The 25,650-nt window shown below is 38.2% G+C and overlaps 2 protein-coding genes across 12 annotated transcripts in view; one reads left to right on the top strand and one right to left on the bottom strand.

Annotated features, from left to right (window-relative positions):
- ST7L (suppression of tumorigenicity 7 like) overlaps positions 1 to 13,150 on the bottom strand; it is a 151,711-nt gene extending 138,561 nt beyond the window's left edge. For 7 of the 10 annotated variants that reach the window (XM_007169396.3, XM_057550822.1, XM_028163374.2 and 4 more), the window contains exons 1-4: positions 12,261 to 12,501; positions 10,468 to 10,550; positions 6,883 to 7,045; positions 1,674 to 1,728 (exon numbers count right to left, since the gene is read on the bottom strand). In XM_007169396.3, coding sequence (XP_007169458.2) covers positions 1,674 to 1,728; positions 6,883 to 7,045; positions 10,468 to 10,550; positions 12,261 to 12,468 — 509 coding nt within the window. In that variant the 5' untranslated portion in view covers positions 12,469 to 12,501. Of the gene's footprint in view, positions 1 to 1,673; positions 1,729 to 6,882; positions 7,046 to 10,467; positions 10,551 to 12,260; positions 12,503 to 13,016 lie in introns of those variants that run through there. The other 3 variants (XM_007169393.2, XM_007169389.3, XM_007169395.2) reach the window with 3 other exon arrangements.
- Positions 13,052 to 25,650, top strand: part of CAPZA1 (capping actin protein of muscle Z-line subunit alpha 1) — a 49,645-nt gene continuing 37,046 nt past the window's right edge. For both annotated transcript variants that reach the window (XM_007169398.2, XM_057555730.1), the window contains exon 1: positions 13,052 to 13,223. In XM_007169398.2, coding sequence (XP_007169460.1) covers positions 13,185 to 13,223 — 39 coding nt within the window. In that variant the 5' untranslated portion in view covers positions 13,052 to 13,184. The remainder of the gene's footprint in view (positions 13,224 to 25,650) is intronic.

A 25,650-nucleotide genomic window follows, 5' to 3' on the forward strand; every position in this document is an offset into this window, starting at 1 on the left:
ATAACCTGTGATCTGGATGGGGGAACAGTAGGTAAGTTATGTATGGTACCTCCATATAATAGAATACAGTACAACTATTAAAAATCATGTTTTTGAAGAAATTTATGTTTTGAAGAAATTCTGTGGTAAATTCACACATAATGAATTTTATATATTATGATGTTCAAGTTTTGTTTCTATATATGCATATAGAAGAGAGACTGGATGGAAATACTAATAGCAGTTATCACTTAGTGGTAGAAAAAGGTGAATTTTACTTTCTTTTTTATACATCTTTTTATTTTCCAACTTTCTACAATGAATATGTATATATTTTATAATCAGAAAAAGCATCTTAAAAGCACATTGTGTTATTTACATACATGATCAAAGATTTTGTTACTTAATAGTATAAGTTGCCTTTAAAGTTGCTATTTACAGTTTTTAGCTATTTTAGGAGAAATTATCATGAAGAAAAAGGAAAAAGCGAATCCTTGTTCCCTTAGCAAAGTTTGGTATACTTTCTGAAATCATAAAAAAAAAAATCAACGATCTACATTAATCCCAAAATGATTTAAAGCAGCTAAAAAACACATGTACAGTATCAATAACTTAAATTAGAAGTAAATTTTAAAAGACTCAGTAAAGTAAAGCAAGGATTGGGCCATAAAATGGCTCATACCAAAGAGTTCTATACACTTGCTAAAGGTTGGCTACGATATGATTCTAAGCTTCCTAGAACCACACAATGATTACCAGTGCAATTTAGACTTTTACATTAAGATAAACTAATCATTCAAAAAAGAAGCATTAAGTGTTCCTTATACTACGATAAGAAATTTCTCTTTAAGATTTTCATGAAGTAGATACTATAAGATAACAAGAATAGCCTAAAAACTTTTCAATAAACACAGTGAGAAGTTCAAGGACCTGTTTCTTGCAGAATCCCTTAATATAGGCTAATGGCATCTATCATAAAAGCCTAGCTTTGGCTTCCCAGGATGTGACTGTCCTACACTATCAAGTACTTACACACAGGGATTACTGCTGAATTATTTTGTATCCCCATCATTTTGCATAGTGCCAATACATAGTAGACATAAACTGTTTCTTGTTCAATGAATTAAACAACATGCCCCAGTCTACCTCCAGGTAAAACACAGCCCTTTCCAAAACAAAAGTAAAGTATCTTTGGTCATAAGTTTCAAAAGTCGTTTTCTCATATAGAATAAAAACCAGAAGAGAAATGGATACAATAGTGTAGCTAGGGAATGGCAATATAAAATACAATACAAAAATACTATGCCCTGTACTGCTGCACAAATGAAATTTATATTCACATTCATATTGATATTTTCTAATGAATCGTCAAATAAAGTTTGCAATTGAGCACATGTGCACAGGAATATGTTGACATTTGCAATTTTTTCTCAATCTCATGAATTCTTTGAAAAGGCTTTCTGCCATAAACCAAGAGCCAAATGTATACTTATATCACAAACATATGGTTTGAAGCAATGTTTCTCATTGTAATATAGTAAAGATGCTGCCAATTAAACCTTAGGCTAATCATTTTACCTTATATCAGTATCTCCAACTAGAAGAGCTGTGATGTATTTGTAAAAATAAATTTTTCCATAATACTTTTATTCTAAAACCAATGCCATAATTATACTGAAAGCAAAATGTAATACCTCCTATATTCTGCTCCTCTGAAAAGATTTAGAGGATTTCTCCATACCTTGCATTCTAAAAAACAAAGAGAAAAAGGGGGAAAATAAGACAGTTTAATCAAATGTAGTTAAATCTTAATTTGGTCAACATGTATTGTAGAGTCACTGTATGCTAAGTACAGTGCTAGCCACATATAGCACAAAGATGAATAAGGCATGGATCACCCCTGCTGTCACACAGTGTACAACCAAATCTAGCCATTCCCTTATTTCTGTCTCCATAGCATTTGGTTCACAATCCAAGTACAGCACTTACCATATTACAATGTGACTATCTGGTTTTCAGTTTTTCCTTTAAAATATGAGCTTTTAAAACTTTGCTCATTTTGTACTTCTGGAACCTACCACAGCATTTGGAACTAACTTAACTGAATTAAATGTAGCATGAGAATTAGTTATGTAAACTATCACCTACACTGTGTGGTAAGTGCTATGATAGAGATATATTTTGTTCCAAGAGATAAAAAGGAAGTGATTAAGTTTGTTCTGGAGAAATTAGGGGAGACTTTAGAAAGGTTGTGACATTTAAACTTGAACCACTGTAAAAATGAGTAGAAGGTTGCCAGATGAAGAACATTCTAAGCAGAGGAAGTATCAGAAAACCACACAGCATACTTAGGTTAGAGTACATGGTAGAAGGTGAGAGGGAGAGCTGTAAATGAGGCTAGAAAATAGACTGGGGGAAACTGATGAAGGGGCTTACATACCATGTAAAGAGTTTAGACATTATCCTTAGTCAATCAGAAGCCATCAAAGGTTTACAAACAGAAAAATAACAAATATCAGGACTTTGTTTAGATCAGCAGTTCTCAAAGTATGATTCATGGAACTGCAAAGTAACAACTCGTTTCATAATAAATGCTAAGACATTGTTTACCTTTTTAACTTGTTGACTTGAACTCAACCCTGAGAGTAAGGGCATCCTTAAATTTTGTGCCCCAAGCACCTGACTTGCCTCACACTAGTCCCAGTCCTGCAAAGTTGGGCTAATGGTACAAAATAAATGGTTGGTAAAACTTCTGGTACTTTAAAGTAGTGGTCATTGGATTCCTCACCCCAATCCCAGTAAACAAGGCAACCAAATATGATGGTTGTCTCCAGTATAAGCAATTGTTTTTTGAGCTGGACTGACCTTTTTTTTTTTTCATGGAATCTCACTTTTACTTGAAAGAGTCACTAACAGACAAATTTATGATTATTCAGACAGATACCTGGCAAACATTTTCTCAAAGTTGAACAAACTGAGTCTGTCAAATTCAAGGAAGAAAAAACAGTATTTGCTGCCAATGATAAAACTTGAGCTTTCAAGTACATATCAGAATTTTGAAAAACTTGTATCAGTTACCATGAGCTTGACCATTTCTCAACTTAAAGGCTTTCCTGTGAGATTAGTGGTATTAACAAATGTCATTTTTAAAAATTATACAATATGTCAATATTTGGAAGACATGTATAACTCAGGGAACGAGTATTTTCCAAGTGGCCAATGCATGATTTATAAAATTATTCATAAGTGAAAGACCCATTCAAAATGGGACACCAAGGGATTCTAATGTACAGAACATGAAAAGTTAACTGGTATAGCTTCAGATTCCACACTGCAACTAAACTTTAAGAAAGTACCTCAGTAAATTTTGGTGTTGTATTGAAAATGAATAGCCACAACCTTCTGAAAAGGTTATTAAAATACTTTTCCCTTTTCCAACTACATATCAGTGTGAGAACAGATTTTCTTCATAGATGTCAAGCAAAACAATATTTCACAACAGACAATGCAGAAGCAGATATGAGAATAAGCAATTTTTTACTAAGCTAGATATTAAAGAGATTTAAATAAATGTAAAGAAATGGCAGTCTTCTGATTAAAATTTTCTTGTTTTGGAAAATATATTTTTCATGATATGTGTATTAGCTCAGGCTGCCATAACTAAATACCATAGATGGGATGACTTCAACAACAGAAATTTATTTTCTCACAGTTCTGAAGTCTGGAAGTCTGAAATCAGGGTGCCAGCATGGTTAGGTTCTGGTGAGAGCTCTCTTCCTGGCTTACAGATGGCTGCCTTCTTCCTGTGTCCTCACATGTCTCCTCCCATAGTGGAGAGAGAAATTAATCTCTCTTCTTCTCCTAAGGCTACCAATCCTATCACATTAGAACCCCACCCTTACAACCTCATTTAACCTTAATTGTCTCCTAAAAGTCCTGCCTCCAAATATAGTTACATTAGAGGTTACAGCTTCAACATATGAATTTGAGGTGGGGGAGAGACACAGTTCAGTTCATAGAACAATGTTAACATGCAATGGGTTGGGTTTCCTATTATTTTAAAAATAACTAATAAATATTTTTAAAATTTGTTTTAATTTCTAATATGGTAAATATTGGGGATATAATCAATATATAAACAAAAGCTCTCTGAGGTCTTCAATAATTTTTAGGAGTATAAACGATTCCTGAATCTAAAAAATTTGAGAACCACTTTTGTACATAGTAAGGGGAGAGAAGGTACTAAAAGAAGAAGTATCATAGGCAGGGAAACCAGTTAGGATATACAGCAATAGTCCAGGAAAGAGATATCTAAGGCCTACATATGGGACACTGAATGTTGAAATAAAAGAAGGTAAAATAGAGTCAAGGTAATTTTTGAGGGGAATCAATAGCATACGATGAGGGTCAATAGTCTGGAGAAGGAAGGAGAAATAAAAGAGATATAATCTAAAACAACTCAAAGGTTTCTATTTTGGAAATTAAGATTTTAGGATTATGGAAGGTACCTACTGAAAGAAGATAATTAGTAGTTTCACTTTGGACAGAATGAGTTTAGGGTTGCTTAGGGCCATCAAAGGTGGAGATTTCTAGCAAAGAGTTAGAAATGTGGGTCTAGAACATAAAAGAGAGCTTGGGGGCAGAAAGTTAACATTGGTTCTCCCAATATATATGTCTGTGGAAGATAATATTATAGAAGGAGATTCAGTTACCCAGGGAGAGAAAGTGGAACCAAAGGAGAACTGTGACTCACTTCTGAGGTCAATTCATGCATCTCTTCTGTGAAACATTTTGTGGCCTTCCTTCCAAGAATAACTGACCATTCCCTCTTTTCATCACCATAGTATCTTCTATACACTATATAAAAGTATCTTTTGTATCTTTTGCCATCACTTATTTATATGTCTGTATCCTGTACTAAGCTGGAATGTTCCTAAGGTTATCTTCACTTTCATTATGCAATTATTTCATTACTCAATCTCACAATAGGGAATAAGATTGTATAATGCATTATTGTTATAATTATTTACGTACTGGACTCTGAGCTTCTTGAGGACAGATCTATGTCATAGTCATCTTTTTTTTCTAAGATTTATTATTTGTTTATTTATTTATTTATTTTTTGGCTGCGCGGGGTCTTAGTTGCAGCACGCAGGATCTTCGTTGTGGTGCGCGGGCTTCTCTCTAGTTGCGGCGTGCGGGTTTTCTCTTCTCTAGTTGTGGTGCACAGGCTCCAGGGCACATGGGCTCTGTAGTTGTGGTGCACGGGTTCCAGAGCGTGTGAGCTCTGTAGTTTGCAGCATGCAAGCTCTAGTTGAGGTGCACAAGTTCAGTAGTTGTGGCACACGGTCTTAGTTGCCCCATGGCATGTAGGATCTTAGTTCCCTGACCAGGGATCGAACCTGTGGTCCCCTGCATTGTAAGGTGGATTCTTTACCACTGGACCTCCAGGGAAGTCCCTCATATTCATCTTAATATGCCCTATTCTTAAGAGTTCTGCAATTATTCTATGAAAGGGGAGAAAGGAGTAGGGGAGAGAAAATTACCATTATTCCTTCCTGTAGTCCTGAATGGCTGCCAACCTCATCCCTTCTAATCCTGGTCAACACCCACTCAAGCTTTTTTTTTTTTTTAATTTATTTATTTACTTATTTATGGCTGCATTGGGTCTTCGTTGCTTCACGTGGGCTTTCTCTAGATGTGGTGAGTGGAGGCTACTCTTCGTTGCAGTGTGTGGTCTTCTCATGTGGTGGCTTCTCTAGCTGCGGAGCATGGGCTCTAGGTGTGCAGGCTTCAGTAGTTGTGGTGTGAGGGCTCAGTAGTTGTGGCTTCCGGGCTCTAGAGCACAGGTTCAGTAGTTGTGGTGCACAGGCTTTGTTGGTCCACAGCACGTGGGATCTTCCCGGACCAGGGCTCAAACCTACGTCCCCTGCATTGGCAGGCGGATTCTTAACCACTGCGCTACCGGGGAAGTCCCCCACTCAAGCTTTAGGGCTCAGTTTAAACAGTTCTTTCTTACAGACTTTCCCTGACCACACCTAAAAAGTGCCAGCAACTGCACTCAGGTAGTATTTTTCTACTAAATTAATATAACTCTAGTGGTTAGGTTTATTGAACAAATGAGACATTATGACATTCTGCAGAATTAACTCATTTGTATGAGTTAACTGTATGATTATAACCTATACCAAATGAAAGAAACAATAATCCAAAAATGTCATTTCTATCTGGCTTCAAATATTTTACTTTCCTAATTGCGTAATTACTAGATACATATAGAGGAATAGTCTACAGTTTATGTATGACAACAGATTATCCATACATGAATAACAGATTTTGATATCTTTGTAAATATATTGAGAAGAAAAACTATTTTTCCTAACTTTGCTCTCTTGGCAGAGATGGCTAATTGTCTCTGCTCTCTCCTTTATCAGTAATAAGATCCCCTAATCACCTGTGCATATATACACTGAGAAAATGATTATAATTTCTAGCCTCCCTTACAGCTAGTTCTGGCTATATGACAAAGGTCTGACCAGTAGAAAGTAAGTTGAAATAGTATGTGACACTGCTCGGAAGTGTCCTTGGCTGCTGTGGGGTGGGGTGTGGGGAAAGCGTCTTCTCCTGGCTTATTCTGCTTCCTGATGACTAGCCTGTGGACATGATGGCTGAAGCCAGAGCAACTGTCTGGAATCACCAGGAAAAACTGCATTGGAGATGGTCGCAGACAAAATAGAAGGAGTCTAGGTCTCTGATGATCATTGCTCTCCATATCAGCCACAGGTTGCCTATATTTAAAGGAAAGACAAACTGCTCTCTACTGTTATGAGTTTTCTATCTGCCACAGCCAAACACAATCTTAACAATACAGCTCTGAATACACATAAAGTCAGTAGTAGTCACCTGACAAATTCTGTCTGCCGGTTTCACTTTCTCTGCTGCTGGAAGGAGAACCTGGCTCTGAAATGCTGCCTTCTGTTCCTCCCATCAGTGGTCGCAAATGGCTTACAGATACTTGCTCAATAAAAGATGTGCCATGCTTATGGAAGTACCACCATTCAAATATCTGTGACAGACAGAAAACATCTTTCACTTAAATTCTATAATTAATCAGCAGATATATGAGCTCGAATCAAAACATCCTCTCAAGATGTGCCTGTTTAATTCAGCATTTGAAACGTGCCCTCCTTCCAAAAAATAAGCCAAACACAAGATTCCCTGATAACACATGCCAAGCCAAGGTAAAATGCCGTTTTACAACTGTAATGAAATTCAGACAAGCTTAGGCAACACTAGAAGAAATACGTCTGTAAATAAAGCATTAAAAAAACAGAAGTGTTTAAGCTATAAATAATGTAACTTACATTACGATGTCATTTTAGTCTATCTGTAGCATAATTAAAAGAAAAACAATTGTGAAACAACTAGCATGGTGGATTAACCACTAGACTAGGGTTAGAATGCCCACATTTGACTCCCAATTCAGCCATATATTAGCTGTGTGTTTTGGGCAAGTTAACTTCTAACCTCTCAGAGCCTCAATGTCCTGTCTAGTAAATATGGTTAACAAGAATTGTAAGTGCTTTTTAAATATTTATTTATTTATTTATTTATGGCTGTGTTGGGTCTTCGTTTCTGTGCTAGGGCTTTCTCTAGTTGTGGCAAGTGGGGGCCACTCTTCATCGCAGTGCGCAGGCCTCTCACTGTCGCGGCCTCTCTTGTTACGGAGCACAGGCTCCAGATGCGCAGGCTCAGTAATTGTGACTCACGGGCCCAGTTGCTCCGTGGCATGTGGGATCTTCCCAGACCAGGGCTCGAACCCGTGTCCCCTGCATTAGCAGGCAGATTCTCAACCACTGCGCCACCAGGGAAGCCCCAGTGCTTTTAAACAATAAAGTACTACTCCACTATTTGGTAGTATTATTAATGTAGGTTAAGAGTCAAGTTGATTCCCATATTGAACCATTTAAAAATCAGGATATTCATATCTTTCTGTTTCCATGGTTTATCATTGTTACAAGAAGAGGAATCAAAAGCAGCTCTCTGTGTTGAATGAGCAGAATGTTTCATGTTCGGATACTCCAGCCTTTTCAACGCCCTTTGCTGGCTCCTTTGGGTCTGAGCTTAAATGACATGTCCGAGGGAACTTTTCCTGACTCCACAGACCAGAAAGCTATGTTATGCACTCCCATTGGCTCTTTTATTCTCCTTTCAGAGTAATCTTTTTACTCGTAATAATTAAACAACTGGCTTTGTTGCTATTCTTCAAGCTTCCAAGCACATTACCTCTTTAGGCAGAAATAACACAAGCAGCACAACTAGCTTTCTCATTTCAGGTGGTAAAAGAAATTATAAATAAACTTTGCTGATAAAAACTCATCAATATTTCAAGGGTAATGACACAGTTTAACCTTTAAAATGTTATTTGAATTCTTAATTTTTGTAAATTTAAAATGCTGGTTTAAAAAAAGTAACAACAAATTTTAAAAACTTTTACATATTACATACGTAAGTTGTATATTATATATATGGAAGTTTTCTCCCCTCCTTATAAATGAGGAAATTAAGACTCAGAATTCATGTGACTTGCCCAAAGTTATCAGATAGTAAATGGCAGAGTCAAGACTCAAAACTACATCTGCTGGTTCCAAGAACAATGCTTTTTCTACTACATCAGCTGTTTAAAGATAGTTTATTTTGTTTATTTAGATTTTTATATGCTATGACAAAATATGCTAAATTATGAGTAGGCTTTATAAATCAATAAATTTCGAGGTTTTTAATAAAGAGTTTTCACCCAGAATTCCTCAATAATTTTTTTTCAGTCAAGAGAAAAATTTCTTTCTCATCTGGTATTTCACTTCAACAAAATGGTCAAGTGTTCGTCCCTATTTAAAAAAAAAACAAAAAACTACTCCAATATAAATGCTATTATTTTTACATTTCTACTATAGTTATAGAGCACCACCTAGAGATGAGAAAAAAATACAGAAAAATTTCATTGGCCATGCATGCCATAATACTTCCTAAGATTTTTATCTGTAGCAGTATTTTTCCAAAGTTTATACTATGAAACACTAGTTCTCAGGGATGTTAATAAAGATTATAAAATTTTAAAAAATCTTTTTAAAATAAAAATGATAGCTTGGTTAAATAAAGCAAGGGAAAGCTGAATTAAACAGGTTTCTTTATTGTGGCACTTCTTAGAATAACGTGGCCAAAATTCATTAGTGTATGTCATGTTGTTGCAAGCTTTCACACACACTATCTCATTTAATCCTCATAACTATGAAGTTGATACTTTTTTTTTTTTTTTTTTTTTGGCTACACTGGGTGGCTCATGGGATCTTAATTCCCTGACCAGGGATCCAACCCAGGCCTCGGCAGTGAAAAGTGCGGAGTCCTCTGGGGCTTCCCTGGTGGCTCAGTGGTTGAGAATCCTCCTGCCAATGCAGGAGACACAGGTTCAAGCCCTGGTCCGGGAAGATCCCACACGCTGAGGAGCAACTGAGCCCGTGCGCCACAACTACTGAGCCTGCGCTCTAGAGCCTACGAGCCACAACTACTGAAGCCTGCGTGCCCTAGAGCCCGTGCTCCACAACAAGAGAAATCACTGAAATGAGAAGCCTGTGCACTGCAAGGAAGAGTAGCCCCCACTCACCACAACTAGAGAAAACCCGCGCACAGTAACGAAGACCCAGTGCAGCCAAAAATAAAATAATTAATTAATTAAATTTTTAAAAAATTAATTGAGTTGAGTCCTAAACCACTAGACCACCAAGGAATTTCCAAGTTGATACTATTATTATCTCCAGTGTACAGATGAGGAAATTGGAGCTTTAGAAAAAAGTTAATTCACTTTCTTGAAGTCATACAGCTAAAGTGATGGTTAGCCTGTCTCCCAAACTCTGCTCTTAAACACTCTAGAGAAGGTAACTGGCAGCCTATAAGCCTAATTCAAGATAGATAAATTTTTAGTCTGCCCGATGTTGCCAACATTAAAGTACTGGAAGATTTTATATAAAAACTTTATATCCAGGTTCTCTTGAAATCGTCTGAAAAAACTGGAAGACCTGGTAATACTGGTCTGCAAGTCTACATGGCAACAATTAGCTTTAGTCTTTTCTAGAAGGAGCATGTACTGTCCAGATTACCCAGTCTTCAAAGTAAATAAAAATTTCAATTTTTACACTCTGCCAATTTTACTCACTTTTGTTACTAAACCGAGCCTGCAAGCATTTAGATCACAACCCACCTCCCACCACACCCCCCCCCAACATACAATAGTCTTTTACACGCAAATGAATACTATCAATCTCTAAAAGTGGAGAAGTTGCAGTGTTTTTTTAAATGTTTTTTCACATTTTGAGAATGTGAAAAATTTTGAGAATGCTGATCTATAAGTATTTGTAATTATTATAATAACTATTTAAAGAGGTTTGATATTTAGATAAACACCAAAGCACGAAGGAAATGGAAACTACTTACAAATATTAGTCCTGATATCAAAGAAGATGTCCCTGTAAGTGCCACATAGAATTTGGGCGTCAATGAATTTAAAAATACTGTCACTGCCAAAAAGAATAAAAAAATCAAAGTTAAAAAAAATAAGTACCCAAGTTACAAATATGCAGGTGTCTTTATGAGTGGAGGGACATAAGTAGTATTAATATCTAGTCTGAGATTCATTTGAGAAAGTTGTAATTTTTAAAAAGCTACTTTAAATTCTCATTGTATCATATCTTTAAAATGCCTTCACATATGTAAAGGTAGGATTTTACACTGCTGATTTGTTAAATAGGCAAATCAAAATGAGATCATTTAGCTTGCTGTTGAGAATAAAACCAGGAATATCATAATTTAGACAAGAACTTTTGCAATTCCATAAGGATAATCTAAACAAACATACTGTTACAAAGGAGGATTAAAACTACTTCCTAATTATTTTGGTGAGATACAAACCAGTGTTTCAAATTAGAGGGAAGGAACCAGTGTGTGTATTTGGTATGTCAGCTACAAAGGCAAAATAACCCAAAAAGAAGAGCAAACTAAGAGCTCCCTAAACCTGATTCACTGAAAACCTAGACCAGATTCTTCACTTCAAACAATTGTCTCATAAATACTTTGGGTTTTAGAAAGAATTAAAAATCTGTAAAGTCATTGACTCCCATCTAAATGGTATATCTAGTTAATATGTAAAAAAAAAAATGATAAACTCAATAACATTTCACTGAGCATACAAACCATTAGTAGTCACTTCATTAACCTGTAACAGAAACACCAAATTAGCTTTTCAAACAGTCTAGGAAGGCCAATTTATCTAGCTTATTTTAGTGTGTTAGTTGCATCTGAATTTACATATTATGTTCTTAAAAAGTCCAAAACATTTCAGAACATTATCTCACAGTCTTTCATGTCATTTCACAGAATAGAAAAGGGGACATTTGCCTTCTCTTGTTACAGAAAAATAAAACACAGTACTGACAGTCATAATCATAACAGAAATACTTCCATTTTAATCTGAGGCTGCCAATTTGTAATGACATGGTAAGAGGCCCTAGCTCCCATCCACTCTCTCCTGGCTACAGCTAAAGAATAATATTTGCAGAATCCAAGGGAATCATCACCTCTTATATACGTCTTTGTAACTTCAGCCCACACTACACAGCAAGCTCTCTACAAATGTTGGAAGAAAGAACTAAGAAAAGAATCCACTGCTGTTTGTGGCTCTCTTTCTCTTTACTTCCTGTACTGTTCTATTTTATTACTCAAGATAAAGCCTAAAACAGAGAACGGACAAAAATATCATGAAAACTATTTCCTGACAAAACTATTTTAAAACATGAGAATGGCTGGCTACGATTGTGTTGGTTTCTTTCAGATTTTTATTGTCTGGGTGTGGGTTCTCTCCGCTGAGTGGGGGGAGAATCAAAAGGTGTGTATAAATTCTGCATTCAAGTCTGAAAATGCTCTCATCTGCCCTACCACCTGAAGCTTCCAGCTTATCAGGTGGCTTCTCCTCGGGTGAAGGAGGACAGAAGGGAGAGGGCGGACCTTAAGAGCTTTAGGGAGGAGCCGGTAGTTGCAGCTCAGGTTTGGCAATCAGCTGCGAAGTAGCGGCCCAAGAGAAAAAGAACCCACTCGGTCGCACACACCGACTCATTCTGCGAAGCCCTCTAGTGATACTGAGAATCTCTGCCCTTTGGCCCTTGCCCCCGGCACCTCTCCTGCCCCCCAGTCCCCCCCGCGCGCCCGTCCCTCGGGAGCTCTGGGCCTCTCACCCGCTGCCAAATTCTCACACAGCCTCAGCGGGACCCTCAGAGCGTAAAGCAGCCCCAGCCCCGCCACGAACCACAGCGAGGCCCCAGTGCCTGCCAGCCCGGCCCGCAGCCGCTCCCTCCAGCCCAGCGGCGGGCTCAGGCCAGGAGCAGGGGCAGGAGAAGACGCCGCAGCAGTCGCTGCTTCACCTAAGCCGTCACCGTCCGCCATCTTGCCGCTCCCGGTGGCGCCGGGAGTTGGGAGGGGAGAAGGGCAGGAAACCGGGAGTCGGGAATCCTGGGATAGTGGCGGACCTGAAGTTGGCCTCTGTGAAGGCTGAGAGTCCCAGGGAACGGGGACCGAGAAGATTTGGAAGGTGGAGGAGTGCCCCAGGACTGGGGCTACCTATACCTTCCGAGGGAGGGAAGGGGCGGATAGCGGCACCTATTCTGGAGGAACTGGGCTAAGATGTGACCCCGGAGTGAAGTGTTTTAGCCTCCATACGCGTGAGGGTCACCTTCCACCCCATTCCTGGGGTTGAAAAAGCCACTGACCGTTCCAGAGTCCGAGCAGCATTTAGCCCTTCGGACTCGGCTGCCATGGAGAGCACTGGTACTCGGAAAATCTACAGGAGTAGCGACTGCAATTTGGTCGGCCGGAGCTCGGACGCCAATACCAGCCGAAGCACGCTCCCAACGTCCCATAGATGAATGGGGAAATTAATGTAACTCAGTGAGAAAAAGATTAGACTTAAAATCATTTAAGTCACGCCGACTTACTGGGGCGTCGGCGCCTGGGCCCATCACCCCCGCCCGTAACTGACATGGCGCCCTAGCGGTCGGCGTTTCCGGGCGGGTCCTTCAGACGGCCCTCGCTGTGATTCCATCATTCGGCCTCCTTCCCGGCCTGCCTCGCGCCAGGGCCGGGCTGGGCCAGAACAGCCCAAGATGGCCGACTTCGAGGATCGGGTGTCGGATGAGGAGAAGGTAAGGGGTCCGCCTCTCTCTCTTACCTCTTCCCGAGACAGGGAACGGGGGCCCGACTCGGCTGCTGTGGGAACCCCGGCAGTACCCCCGGAAGAAAGAAGCTTCTTGGCCTGTGCTGGCATACGCTCTCCGCAGTCGGGATGCTTCCCTCTTGAGGGGCTTTCCTCTGCCTCACGGTGGCCCCAGTTCCCCATTCCTCAACTCTCTTTTCCCCCCGGGCCTGACGCACAGCCCAGTGGCCTTCCTGCGAGAGAAGAGACTTTCCCTTATTGAATCGTGACTGTGGACTCTTTTTGTATTTAAGAGAGGGGGCGACGATGATGTCGCGACGTATCAAGAAGCAGTTATTTTACCGCCTTTAGTTGCTGGGGCTCACCCCATCCCCCCATCTTTAGATATGATTGGGGCTAGCGTAGGGCGAGTCACTTCCTGGTCAGGGTGGCCTCTTAACTTCCCTTTTGCTCCTCCTTCCTCAGGAAGTGATTTTGCTGTCACGACTTCTCGACAGGGAGAGGTCCCTAAGGTGTTGGCCGCCTATCCACACACACCTCTTTTCCCACATGCTGTCCGCTGAACTAATTCGCAGTAATAAATGTGTAAGCCTCAGGGACATTTGCTTCAGGATTTGAACACCACTCTTTTCTCTGTAGACACTCCCTTGATTGTATGTATACGGCGCCCACGGTGACTCCATCCCTTCCATCTTACAATCTTTTAACGATAATTTTTGAAAAATAGTTTTCCATTTCTTGTTAACAAGACTAGCCAATGATTTTTTCTTTTTAACTCCAGAAAGGTTTTATGTAGCACATAAACTTCATGTTAACACATTCAAGTCTGGACAAAGCATCTTGCCTTCTTTGGTGCTCCAGTGTGGTATCTTTTTGATTATAGTTGACCTTGCCACTGAGTAATTTGTATACTTATTTCTTTAAAAGTGTCTTAAATACAAGAGACTATTTCACCTTAGGTGGAATAACTTTTTTCCTGACAACTGCACACCTTTCTTAACAGTTTGTCAGGCTTTTCAGTAAATATGTTAAAGACTTCAGAGTCCGTGGAAATTACAGTAGTTTCATTACATAACTCGTAATAGGACAACAATTATGTCTTTTGTTTTCCACAGTGGCTTTTACAAAACGTACACCCTTGAATGCTCTGTAAATGTATCTGGGGTTTTCCTCTTTTGATAAAAGAGATTGGGATGGCAAAGGGGACTGTTTATGATCCAAGAGTCCTCTGTACAGAATAATTTGATATATCATACATATGCCATGCCATTTTGAAACGCTGAAGAGAGTGCTAAACATTCACATGCCGTTTAACAACACTTCAGCGTTAGATTTTCTCTCACTTGGAAATTGATTCTCATAAATGTGTAAGATTTAGGGGGGGAAAGGGCATTTTACACTGTATGTGAACTTATGCTAGAGAGAAAACTATAGTAAAATGTTTATTCTAAGGCAAACAGTTATGATTCACATGAAATTAAGTTACAGTGACAATCATGGGATAACAAAACATTTGTTAGCCCAACTGATGGTCCACTTACTTTAAGCAAAAATACTGTTACAGCAAAATTTCACTAAGAATTTAAGGTAATAAACTTTGAAGTTTACCAGTGTTGGGTTTTTGTTTTTGACACAGGGTTAGAATGCCTTTCTAATTAAACTTGGGGGAAAATATGTATTTCAAAGTGTAAATTAAGATGTCTTTAGATATTGACAGCGTTCAAATTAGTAACATTAATAGCCTTGATTTTGTAATAGCAGATCTCTGACCAGTTTTCTCTTATCTCCCAGCATACTTCTTTTGCTGTTTAATTTTAATAATGACGAAGCAAGCAAATCATAATTAGTAAGGTAAATCTACGGCCAAAAACTGTTGATGAATTTTATATTCAGTGAACAGGTTTTAGATTAACTACGTTGTTTTCATTAGTGTAGATAATTAAGAATAGCTGATATAAAAAATCTCATATAATAAATCCATATGATTTGGGATTACTGAAATTTTGTTCAATTTTTATTCTCAGAGATGAACTGATCTGTGTTTCTCTGTTGTGGATCAATAAGTAAAAAGAAAGGGCTTTGACTTGTAAGATTACTTAAGTTCTCCTTCAATTTTATACCTACCTTGACCCCTTTTCCTCCAGGCTTCTGATGCCTTTTAACTGAATTCAAGAATTGAAAAAGTATTTTTCCAAAAAGACTTGTTGATATGAATATCTTAGCATTCATAAACAATAAGTGACCCTTAAACGAGATTCTTGTACAAAACTTTCATAACCAAGACACTATTACAAACAAGATATTTTCAGGCTTAGTTTGTATATTGATTCTTCCTCAAAGGAACCGTGAAGTTTTCATTTTTTTCTTATTTTAACTAAGACCTCAACTGCATTTGATTTGATTTTTTTAACACGTGTGTCATGCCAAATATATATATATTTTTTTACCTTTCAATCAATTATTTATTATAAAAATAATCATTAGATAGGAATAGGAATTAAAAAAAAAACATGAGCTCAATGTGTAATTTGCTTTCTTTTTTTTTTTTTTTTTTTTTCCACTGTAACAGCTCCTTTACTTTGCAGTGAAAATTGATTTGTATATTCTTTTCCTCTGAGTCCTTGTGGGATTTTTTTTTTTTTAATTCAGACAGAAAGTCACAAAAATTATACTCATCCTCATCAGTTCACTCAGTCCCATGTAATTAATTTCTTTTTTTTCATCTTGATCTTTTGTTAGCACTTTTATGAGTTCATCAGTTTTTCATTAGAGTTCTGAAAATGCTTATTCATTCAGTTCAGCAGTACAGTCAGTTACCAGAAACCTGTACTTGTCAGAGTCTTTTCCATGAATTTCTTGAAGATGAAACTCTTTTATAGGAACATATTTGCAAAATCATCAGAGTACACCCAGAACTGTCTGTAAATGACAAAAGACTTAAAAATGACCATGGTTAAAGATCCAAATATATTTTAATACTGCTTTTTATCTTTTTACATTTTCTGAAAGCAATGAACCCAGAGGTGAATTTGGTGGTGATGGTCTCCGATTTCCTTGCAAGTATTTCTATAAAAGCTAGTAAGGTCAACCATTCTCATAACTAACTGCTGAAGTTTTTATCACTTTATAAAGAGGAAGTTGGGTTTTCTAACTTCTGCACTGTTACCTGAAATGGTCATGATGAGCTGCCTAAATAAAACAGGAAGTTGAAAGTATAATAACTTGCAGAAATAAATACTTTTAGTTTTATCCTCAAATTCAGTTTCTGAGAATGAGCTCTATTCCTCTAGTTACTTAGACTCTTCAGTTACTTGGTTGCAAAATGAAAAGATGCCATAATTAGGAAACTTGAGGTATGAGATGAACTACGTGTTTGGATTCTTTGCACTGACTGTTTCCTTTATTTCATGATTCAGCATTTTTAAAACATAAATGCCGACAGAATTTTAGGGCTGAAAAAAGTGCTACTAGCACATTTTTTTCCCTTCAGCCTAACTAGTAGAATATTTGTGTACAACTTCAAAAGTACCATAACTGAAAAATGGATCCCTTTGCTTTTAGTTTAGACAATACCGTCTTTAAGGCACTTTTTGAGAAATGGGTTTATCAAAATTATTTAGGAGAGATGTGGAAAATGTTATAAATAGATACTGAAATTTGAGGACTCTGTTAGAGCTCATGAAAGATATTTATACTTTTAAAGTGGATTTCCTTGATTATGTGTTACCCCCTTAACTTAGTAGGTGAGTTATTACCCTTATAGGGCGAAATAAACCCTAAAGCTTAATTGCCATGGCTATTTTGTAATAAGTCGTTGCCTAGAATTAATACTACCATTTTTAAATCTTCTTTTCTGTTAGCTTTGCTGAGTAGTATTCATATAATCTGTTACAAAATCCTTGGACAGGAGCATAAAGCCTAAGCAGGTACAAACTCAGATGCCCAATCTTTGGTGAGGAGCGTAGGTTCATTATAATTTCTTCTAGAACATTTAGCTATTTTATTAGGACCAGCCTTAATGCTAAGCAAAGCAGTGTAATTTGTCAAAAAATTCAGACCCCAGGTTGGTCTAATTCAGAAGCCATGCTTTTTTCACTATACTGTTTTTAACATGTATCCGTGAATGAAGAAATCAGAAGAGTCATCCATTTAATGAATTATAAATGAGGTATTGTGGGGTAGTGGGAAGGAATGATTCTGAACCTCAGTAGATTTGGCCTCTCCTTGCTGTGCTTTTGGTCACCAGTGTGATTTTTGAAAAATCACATACCTCTGTGGGCCTCGAAAGTTTTCTTCTAAAATAGGTAAGAGAAATTGGATCAGACTGACAGAACAAAGTTTAATGAACTTTTTCAAACTCTAATTTAAAAAAAAAAAACACAACTCTATTTAAGAAACTGAAACATTAAAACGTTCCACTAGTTTCTGTCATTGTTTACTTTGGCACATTTGCCCCATAACAGACCTGTGAAATTCTTGGTTACTGCAACCAAGTCTTTTTACCTAGTGCCTAGCATACTACCAAGTACATAGTGTAGGCACAAGCTATTGGTATGAAAGAGACCAATCAATCACAGGTTCATTCGTTCTTATATTTTCTCAGCTCATGCTCCCTCATTCTCCCTCCCCAATTATTTCTGGTAATCTGTAGGTATTTCTTGTGTTCAAGAATGTGTCTACACTCTGGGTGCCTCTTCCAGCATTCATTGTGCCTGAGCATCTACTGCCGTTACTGATGCTCTGTCATGGCACTGCTAAGAACATTTGATCCCCTGGGAGCATTTTCCTAGTAAATTCCATAAAGTTCCAAAGCCTTATTGCATATCAAAATCAGTATGTATACTGTTGTCCCTAGGTATCTGTGGGGTAGTGGTTCCAGGACCCACCCCACCCCCCCATACCAAAATCCGGGGATGCTTAAGTCCCTTATATAAAACATTGTAGTATAGTCAGCCCAATGTTTCGGCATCCATGGATCCAGAGGGCCGACTATGTATACTTTGAGCCTTGAAAAACCCCTGATAAAAGTATTTCCTTCATCTTCTATAAGTTCTCCCCTTTAAAGCTCAGAAAAACACACACTGTAGGATCAGGTGTCATTGTTCTTTTCTGTCTCCAGTGCACAAACTCCTTCATCTTTTTGAAAAAAATAAAAAAGTTAAAGTCCTTATATGGATCAGCTCCTGAAAATAAAAACCCTGGATAGGGGAAACTAGTCGTGATAATTTTTGATAGACAGTTTGACTACTTACGGATTTCTGAACTAGGTGATAATTTTAATATGTACTTACTATTATTTTCCCTTCTCCCTTTATCAGAACTTCCTGCCAACCTCTGCATTTCTGCTCATCCCACCATTATTCTCTTTTAGTCACATAGGGTCGGAACACTGGCATCATCTTTTTCATCCTTAACCTCTCCTCTCATGTTCAATTAGTATTTCAGTCCTGTAAATTCTTCTTCCTGTCATTAGGTTCTCTTCCTCCATTTCCATTAGTCTTTTTTAAAAAAAATTTTGAGTATATAGGAACTATAATCACATGCTTAAAATGGTAGGAAAGGACATGAGTAAAAAGTCCCCTCCCACCCATTTTCCAGCCACCCAGTTCCCTTGAGCGGCAGCCAATATTACCAGTTTCTTTTCTATTTTCTATTTTATTTTATGTATTTATTTCTATTTTATTATTTTCAAATAGGTAAGTATACTTTTCATTAAACAATATGTCTAACCTGTCCACATTCCTTTTACCGTTTTCTTCATACAGGACCTTTTCTTATGCTTGGATTATTTTTAACAACATTCTTAATTGTTCTCTTTGCCTCCAGCCTCCCCTTTTCTTTCTATATTTTCACTTATTTACCACAGTTCTTCATACTACTAAATTTTGAGCAGCATGTAAAATTTATCTTTGCTATATAACTGCACATGCATACTGTTAGGGTAGTGTCTCTGGAGATGGAATGTTCATTTGAGTGGATCATTTGAAGTGTAGGTTGTGATACATATAATGTATAAACAGGAAGACAGCGTGATACCAGGCTGCACTAAAGAAAGGTGGTGGGTTTATCGGAACATGAGAGAACTTTGCCTTGTGAATTCTTTGTTTTGCATCTAGGCTACATTTAAGTGCTTATAATGTGCTAGATACTTTATGCATTAAAATGTATTCATCTCAAAATATCCCTGTAGGCTGCTTACCCCATTTTAAGTTGAGTAAACTGAGGCACATTTCAGGTTAAAAAAAATATAACCAAGTGTCCAGAACCAGTAATAGTAGAGCAGATGCAATCTGCTGGTAATCTACTTCCAGACCTGTGCCTTTACCCACTTTGATTCCTTTGAGTAGATGGTAGGTAGTGAATTGAGATAGCAAACAATTTTACTGAAATAATGACATAATCCTAAACTGCAATCAAGTTTAATGGTATAGTGATGTGGATGCTTGTATAGACACTGAAATATTGATATTTTCTGGTCATGAGTGCATTATAATTACTACCAAATTTGGGGAATGCCCTGGCGATCCAGTGATTAGGACTCTGCACTTTCACTGCCGTGGGCCGGGGTTCAATCCCTGGTCCAGGAACTAAGATCCCGCAAGCCTTGCAGTGAGGGAAAAAAAAATTACTACCAAATTTGCATAGTGCTCTTTTGAGCTTCTACAAATATGCCACTAAGAATTCTAGTATTTAAAATGTGTTATAAACTCAAGGTCTTGAGAAACATGACTTCAGAAGTTTAAAAAGTCCTCATGACAAGGTCAAGAGCACTGTTTGTCCTCTTAAGAACCTCAGAACATTATTGCCTACAGCAGAATTGCTTATATGTTTCTTTCAAAAGCAAGATTTCTGGGTTCTTTCCTAGACCAGCTGAATCAGAATTTGGGGGGACCAGTGCTCAGGAATCTGTTTTTAATAAGCTTCCCAATAATTGTGCAACTCAAGAACCACCATCCATATCGTAATCCTCTGCCTGTTAAGTTCAGAAGCTTGATTCATCAGGATAGTAAGGGACAAACTCATATTCGCTAGGCTGATGAAACTAGTGTATAAAAGGAGGATAGCAACTAATTTAATAAATACAGGAGGGATTAGATTCCTTTTTTCAAGTAGATCAGATACATAGGAAATCAAATTATAATTTTTTCAGTTTAAGCATGGAGTCAGAACCAGAGATGTTAACTATACAGTCTAACATTTTAATGGTGTTTTCCTCCATAGTAGGGATATATATCCAACACCAAGACCAAGTCAGATCTTTGCATAGTGCACCTTCTAACTCTTAACAGCAGTGGACTTTCTTTCTCTAGACAAATTTTACAAGGCTGGAAGGAAGTCCTTATATATCAAAAATTTGCATATCGCAGTTTCTCCTGCAGTCTTTACCCTCTTAGTTAATGGCACCTTCATTCTTTAGTTGCTCAGGCCAAAAAGTTTAGTGTCATCTTTGATTCCTGCTTCTCTCACAATACACATACTGTCCATTAGCAAATCCTATAGGCTATGCCTTCAAAACATACCTAGAACTTGGCTGTTTCTCACCGTACCCCTATTTCAACCACTCTGGAAGAAGCCACCATGATTTCCCATGTAGATTATTGCACTGGCCTTCTCTCTGGTCTCGCTGCTTCTGCTTTTGTCTCTCCATAGGCAGTCTGTCCTCAATGAAGCACCCAGAGTGATCTGGTTAAAAAATGTAAGTCAGAATATGTCACTTCTCTGCTCAGAATCCTCCAGTGGCTTCCCATCTTTTTCAGAATAAAAGTTTTTACTCTGACTACAAGTTCCTACATGATCTGGGATTTTACCTCTTTACCACTTACGTCTCTGACCTTATCTCCTACCTATTCTCTCCTGGTCCTCTCTAGCCACACATCCTCACTTAATGGGTCTTTGCATTTGATCTGTTCTTTGGAGTTCTCTTCCTTCTATATCCCTCACTTCCTTCAGATATTTAATCAGAAATTACCTTCTCAGTGAAGCCCTCTGTGATCATCCTGTCCAGTTCCAATCTACCGTTTTATATCCTCTTTCCCTGCTTTATTATTACTCCTTAGCATTTATCACTAGCTAGCATACCATGTAGTTTAGTTGTTTAATCTCATCTATTGTTGGGCTTCCCTGGTGGCACAGTGGTTAAGAATCCACCTGCCAATGCAGGGGACACGGGTTCGAGCCCTGGTCCAGGAAGATCCCACATACCACAGAGCAACTAAGCCCGTGCACCACAGCTACTGAGCCTGCTCTCTAGAACCCGTGAGCCACAACTACTGAGCCCACATGCCACAACTACTGAAGACTTCGCGCCTAGAGCCTGTGCTCTGCAACAAGAGAAGCCACCGCAATGAGAAGCCCGTGCACCCCAATGAAGGGTAGCCTCCGCTCACCACAACTAGAGAAAGCCCGTGCACAGCAACAAAGACCCAATGCAGCCAAAAATAAATGATCATAAATAAAATAAATATTTAAAAAATCTTACCTATTGTCTCTCTACCCACTATAATGTAAGCTCTGTAAGGACCATATACTGTTGAACCACCATTGCCTAAAACAGTGCTTTCATAGTAGGCCTTCAGATATTTGTTGAATGAATGAGTGAATGAATCTTGCTTTGATAGTATTCTTAATTTCATAGTTAACTAACTCTTAGAGGGCAGACTGATTTCCAGGTTTTGTGAAGCCATATTGAGGACTCCAGTACTTCCAGATTAATTTTTGTTAATGGAACTTCCCACACAGAAGGCTTTGGCAGTTCTCCATTACCTACAGAATAAAATCAGAATTGTTGTTAGCATAACTACTGCCATCTGACTCATTTTACTCTTCCTTCCGCTTTTATTATCGCCAAATAAATCTGTTTCTGCCAAACTGGTCTGCTTACAAAACACTGTTTTTTCCCTACCTTTTTTTATTCTTACTAGTTCCCTTATTTGTAATGCCCTCCCTCTTTCTCCCACCCCCCTACTATTTAAAGCACTTTGTAGAGCCCAGCTTAGATCCCCTTCCTTGTAGTTGTCTTTAACCAACCCAACCCATATCCATCTCCTTCCTAAGGGTTCCATGTTGTGTATTGTCTGTAATACTCATTTGGCAGTTTTGCTGCTTTGAATTAGTTATTTTTAAATGATTGACACATCTTTTCTGAGGGCTATTGTTTGTATAAGTTGTTTTGCTAACAGTGGTAAAGTATACAAAGATTTGAAAAGCCAGGATGCTGACTGTATGCTTGTCTTATGTTGTTTGTATCCACCATGAAGAGTTGCACTTAATATTAGCATAAGGTAGTGGCTTTCAACCTTGGCAGCACGTGAGAATCACCCGAGGAAGCTTTTAAAAATTCTGGTGCGGGCTTCCCTGGTGGCGCAGTGGTTGAGAATCTGCCTGCCAATGCAGGGGACACGGGTTCGAGCCCTGATCTGGGAAGATCCCACATACCACGGAGCAACTGGGCCCGTGAGCCACAATTACTGAGCCTGCGCGTCTGGAGCCTGTGCTCCGCAACAAGAGAGGCCGTGATAGTGAGAAGCCCGCGCACCGCGATGAAGAGATGGCCCCCACTTGCCACAACTAGAGAAAGCCCTCGCACAGAAACGAAGACCCAACACAGCCATAAATAAATAAAGACTTTCTATTTAAAAAAAAAAAAAAAAAATTCTGGTGCCCAAGCTCTACCCCAGGTCTATTACATCAGAAGCTCTGTGGGTGGAACCCAGGCATCAGTAATTTTAAAGCTCCCCGTGTGGTTCTAATTGTATAGCTGTTCTTCAGAACCAAAGCTTAACGCAAAAGGGAATTTGTTGGCTTACTTCTTTTGCCATTCTCCTTTTCTATTTTATTTTTTTTTTGGCTGCGCCGGGTCTTAGTTGCGGCACGCGGGATCTAGTTCCCCAACCAGGGAACGAACCCAGGCCCCCTGCATTGGGAGCTCAGAGTCTTACCCACTGGACTACCAGGGAAGTCCCTGCCAATCTCCTTTTTTGTCTTTATCTTTAATACTCAGCTCACCTCAGTGCCTGGGACCCAGTAAAGTATAGTTTGTTTTGTTTTGAGTGAATGAACAAATTGGTAAACACAAAGATTCAATAACATCTAAGCATTTGCTTAGGGAAAGAAAGTTAAGTATCTGCTATGTCTGAGTCCGTCTCATGTTACCTCATTGGATTCTTAAAGTAGTGCTAGATATATGAGCAGGAATTATACTCACAGATGAAGAAACTAAGACCCAAGTAATTAAGTGCTAAAGCTGGCATGTGAAACCAGATCTGACTCCCAATGATTTTGAAAAAAAAAAGTAAATTTGGTAAAAAGATAACACCTTTAAGTTAGAAATACCATAACGTGCCAGATATGCACCAGATCTTAAAGGCAAAATACTTCTTGCTTCCCACTGCATCTGTTTCCAAGCCAGCATGGGCCCTCACTGCTGAACTCTGCCTGTTTGGACTTGGCATTTGCATCATTGCTTTCTGGCACATGAATCTCAAGGCGTTTGGTGTGGATTTTCCCCTAATTTCTTAATTTGGTCCTGATTATTTCCAAGACAATACTCATTGTATTTGGCCACTTGGAACTTTTTACCTGTCTGCCCACTCACCTAGGATTGGGGGTGAGAATGTGTATTTTAACAAGTCGCTTATGTGATCTTTTCACTCACTTTAATCTTTTTCCTAACCCATTAGAACACTATATCTCAGACTTTTATATTTCCTCAGTTCTTGATCTAGACATTTAGGTAAATCCTCTAATTAAGCCAAATAGGGTCCTTTCCCTCCTTTCATATGTATATCAATGCTGTTTTATATTTAAGATAAGACACCTTTTTTATCTTTACTGAGATTGAGCCAGTACTTTTTTTTTTTTGACTTAAGGCTTTGTCACTTTGAACTTCTAAATGAACACTAAAGATAAATACTTGGAAATCTTTTTACCGACATTTTGGATGTATTATATTAGGATAGTCCAGAGTGAGGACTGATGCATGATTTCCTTCTAACTCAGTGCATAGAGAAGTTGTAAATTAAAAGGGAATGGTTGAAAAAAAAAAAAAAAGGGAATGGTTGGGAAAGATAACTAGAAAACAAAATAGCTATTTTTTGGTTCTTAAATGTTGTAAATTTTATGGTTAAGTATGTTGTTTTTATATACTGTTATACAGCATAAAATACAATGCTGACTTCTGTTAAAGAAGATTAATCTGACACTTGTTAAAATGATAAGAAGAGTTTATTCAATACTTTCGTTTTAGGGGAGAGAGATTGAGTTCAGGTCCAAATAAGCAAAGACTGCTGGGCATGAATAGCCAACAAGCAAGTGAGCGGGTTAGTAGGTGGAAAATTACTAACAGGAGACATCAGGGGTAGAAGGATTCTTGCTAACAGAAGATCTCGAGGACTTATACATCAAAGGCTGGGGACAAGGAACTTGATCAGATATCAAGAGTGGGGGAATTCTCTTTAAACTGAGAGCAGGATTCTTGCTAAGACTGGGCTAGGCAGGCCATGGACAGGATGGGGCCAAGATAAAGACCTAACTGAGAAGAGGGCTCAGAGAAGGCTGACTAAAGTTTGGACAAGGAGAAAGTCTTTGGCACTCCATGTGTGTTATATTATTACTTTAATAAATCTTCAAGCTGTTTTCCTTAGCATTCATTGGTAGACTTTTTAAAAATGAAATTGCTCTACTTAAACTTGCCTGCCTTCACTACCTGTTTGTCTATATCTGACAAAACTTATAAGTGGTTACTAATAGAACAGTTCCTAAGAAATACTTGAAATGGCTTTTAAAAGAGTAAACATAAAACAAATTACTTGAAAGTGTCACCATCTTTTTTATAATGTTGATTCTAATTTAGACATATCTATGCTTTTTAAACCTTAGGCCTTACTGATAATGATAAATCAAAATAAACTATCAATATATACATCTAAAATTTTATTTATTTTTTTGGCCACGCCACATGGCTTGCAAGATCTTAGTTTCTCTGACCAGGGATTGAACCCTGGCCCCTGGCAGTGAGAACGCAGAGTCTTAACCAGTGGACCGCCAGGGAAGTCCCCTAATTGCATTCTGAATCTTTATAATATGTCCAGGTCTAAACTGGGAAAATAATATTTAGCTTATTTGGAATTTAAAAAAACATAGCTAACAGTAAGTTTTATTTAGTGAAAGCTTTATTCCATATGGCCTTGGAGATCACTGAAAATGTATTTTTTTCTGAAATTATAGCCCCAAATTAAATTCTCACTAGCCTCTGAGAACTCTCTGCCAGCAGGGATTTTGTTTGATAAAGGCACTGAAACTGGAATTCTAGAGCTAGTTTGATACTGAAATACATGCATGTCAGCAGCTTGGAACCATCTATTAAATTATTGCCCCAGGCAGTTTATTGTTGATATACTGAAAGCCTTAGAAGCAGA

Source organism: Balaenoptera acutorostrata, chromosome 1 (genome assembly GCF_949987535.1).
Source record: "Balaenoptera acutorostrata chromosome 1, mBalAcu1.1, whole genome shotgun sequence".
Classification (NCBI taxonomy): domain Eukaryota; kingdom Metazoa; phylum Chordata; class Mammalia; order Artiodactyla; family Balaenopteridae; genus Balaenoptera; species Balaenoptera acutorostrata.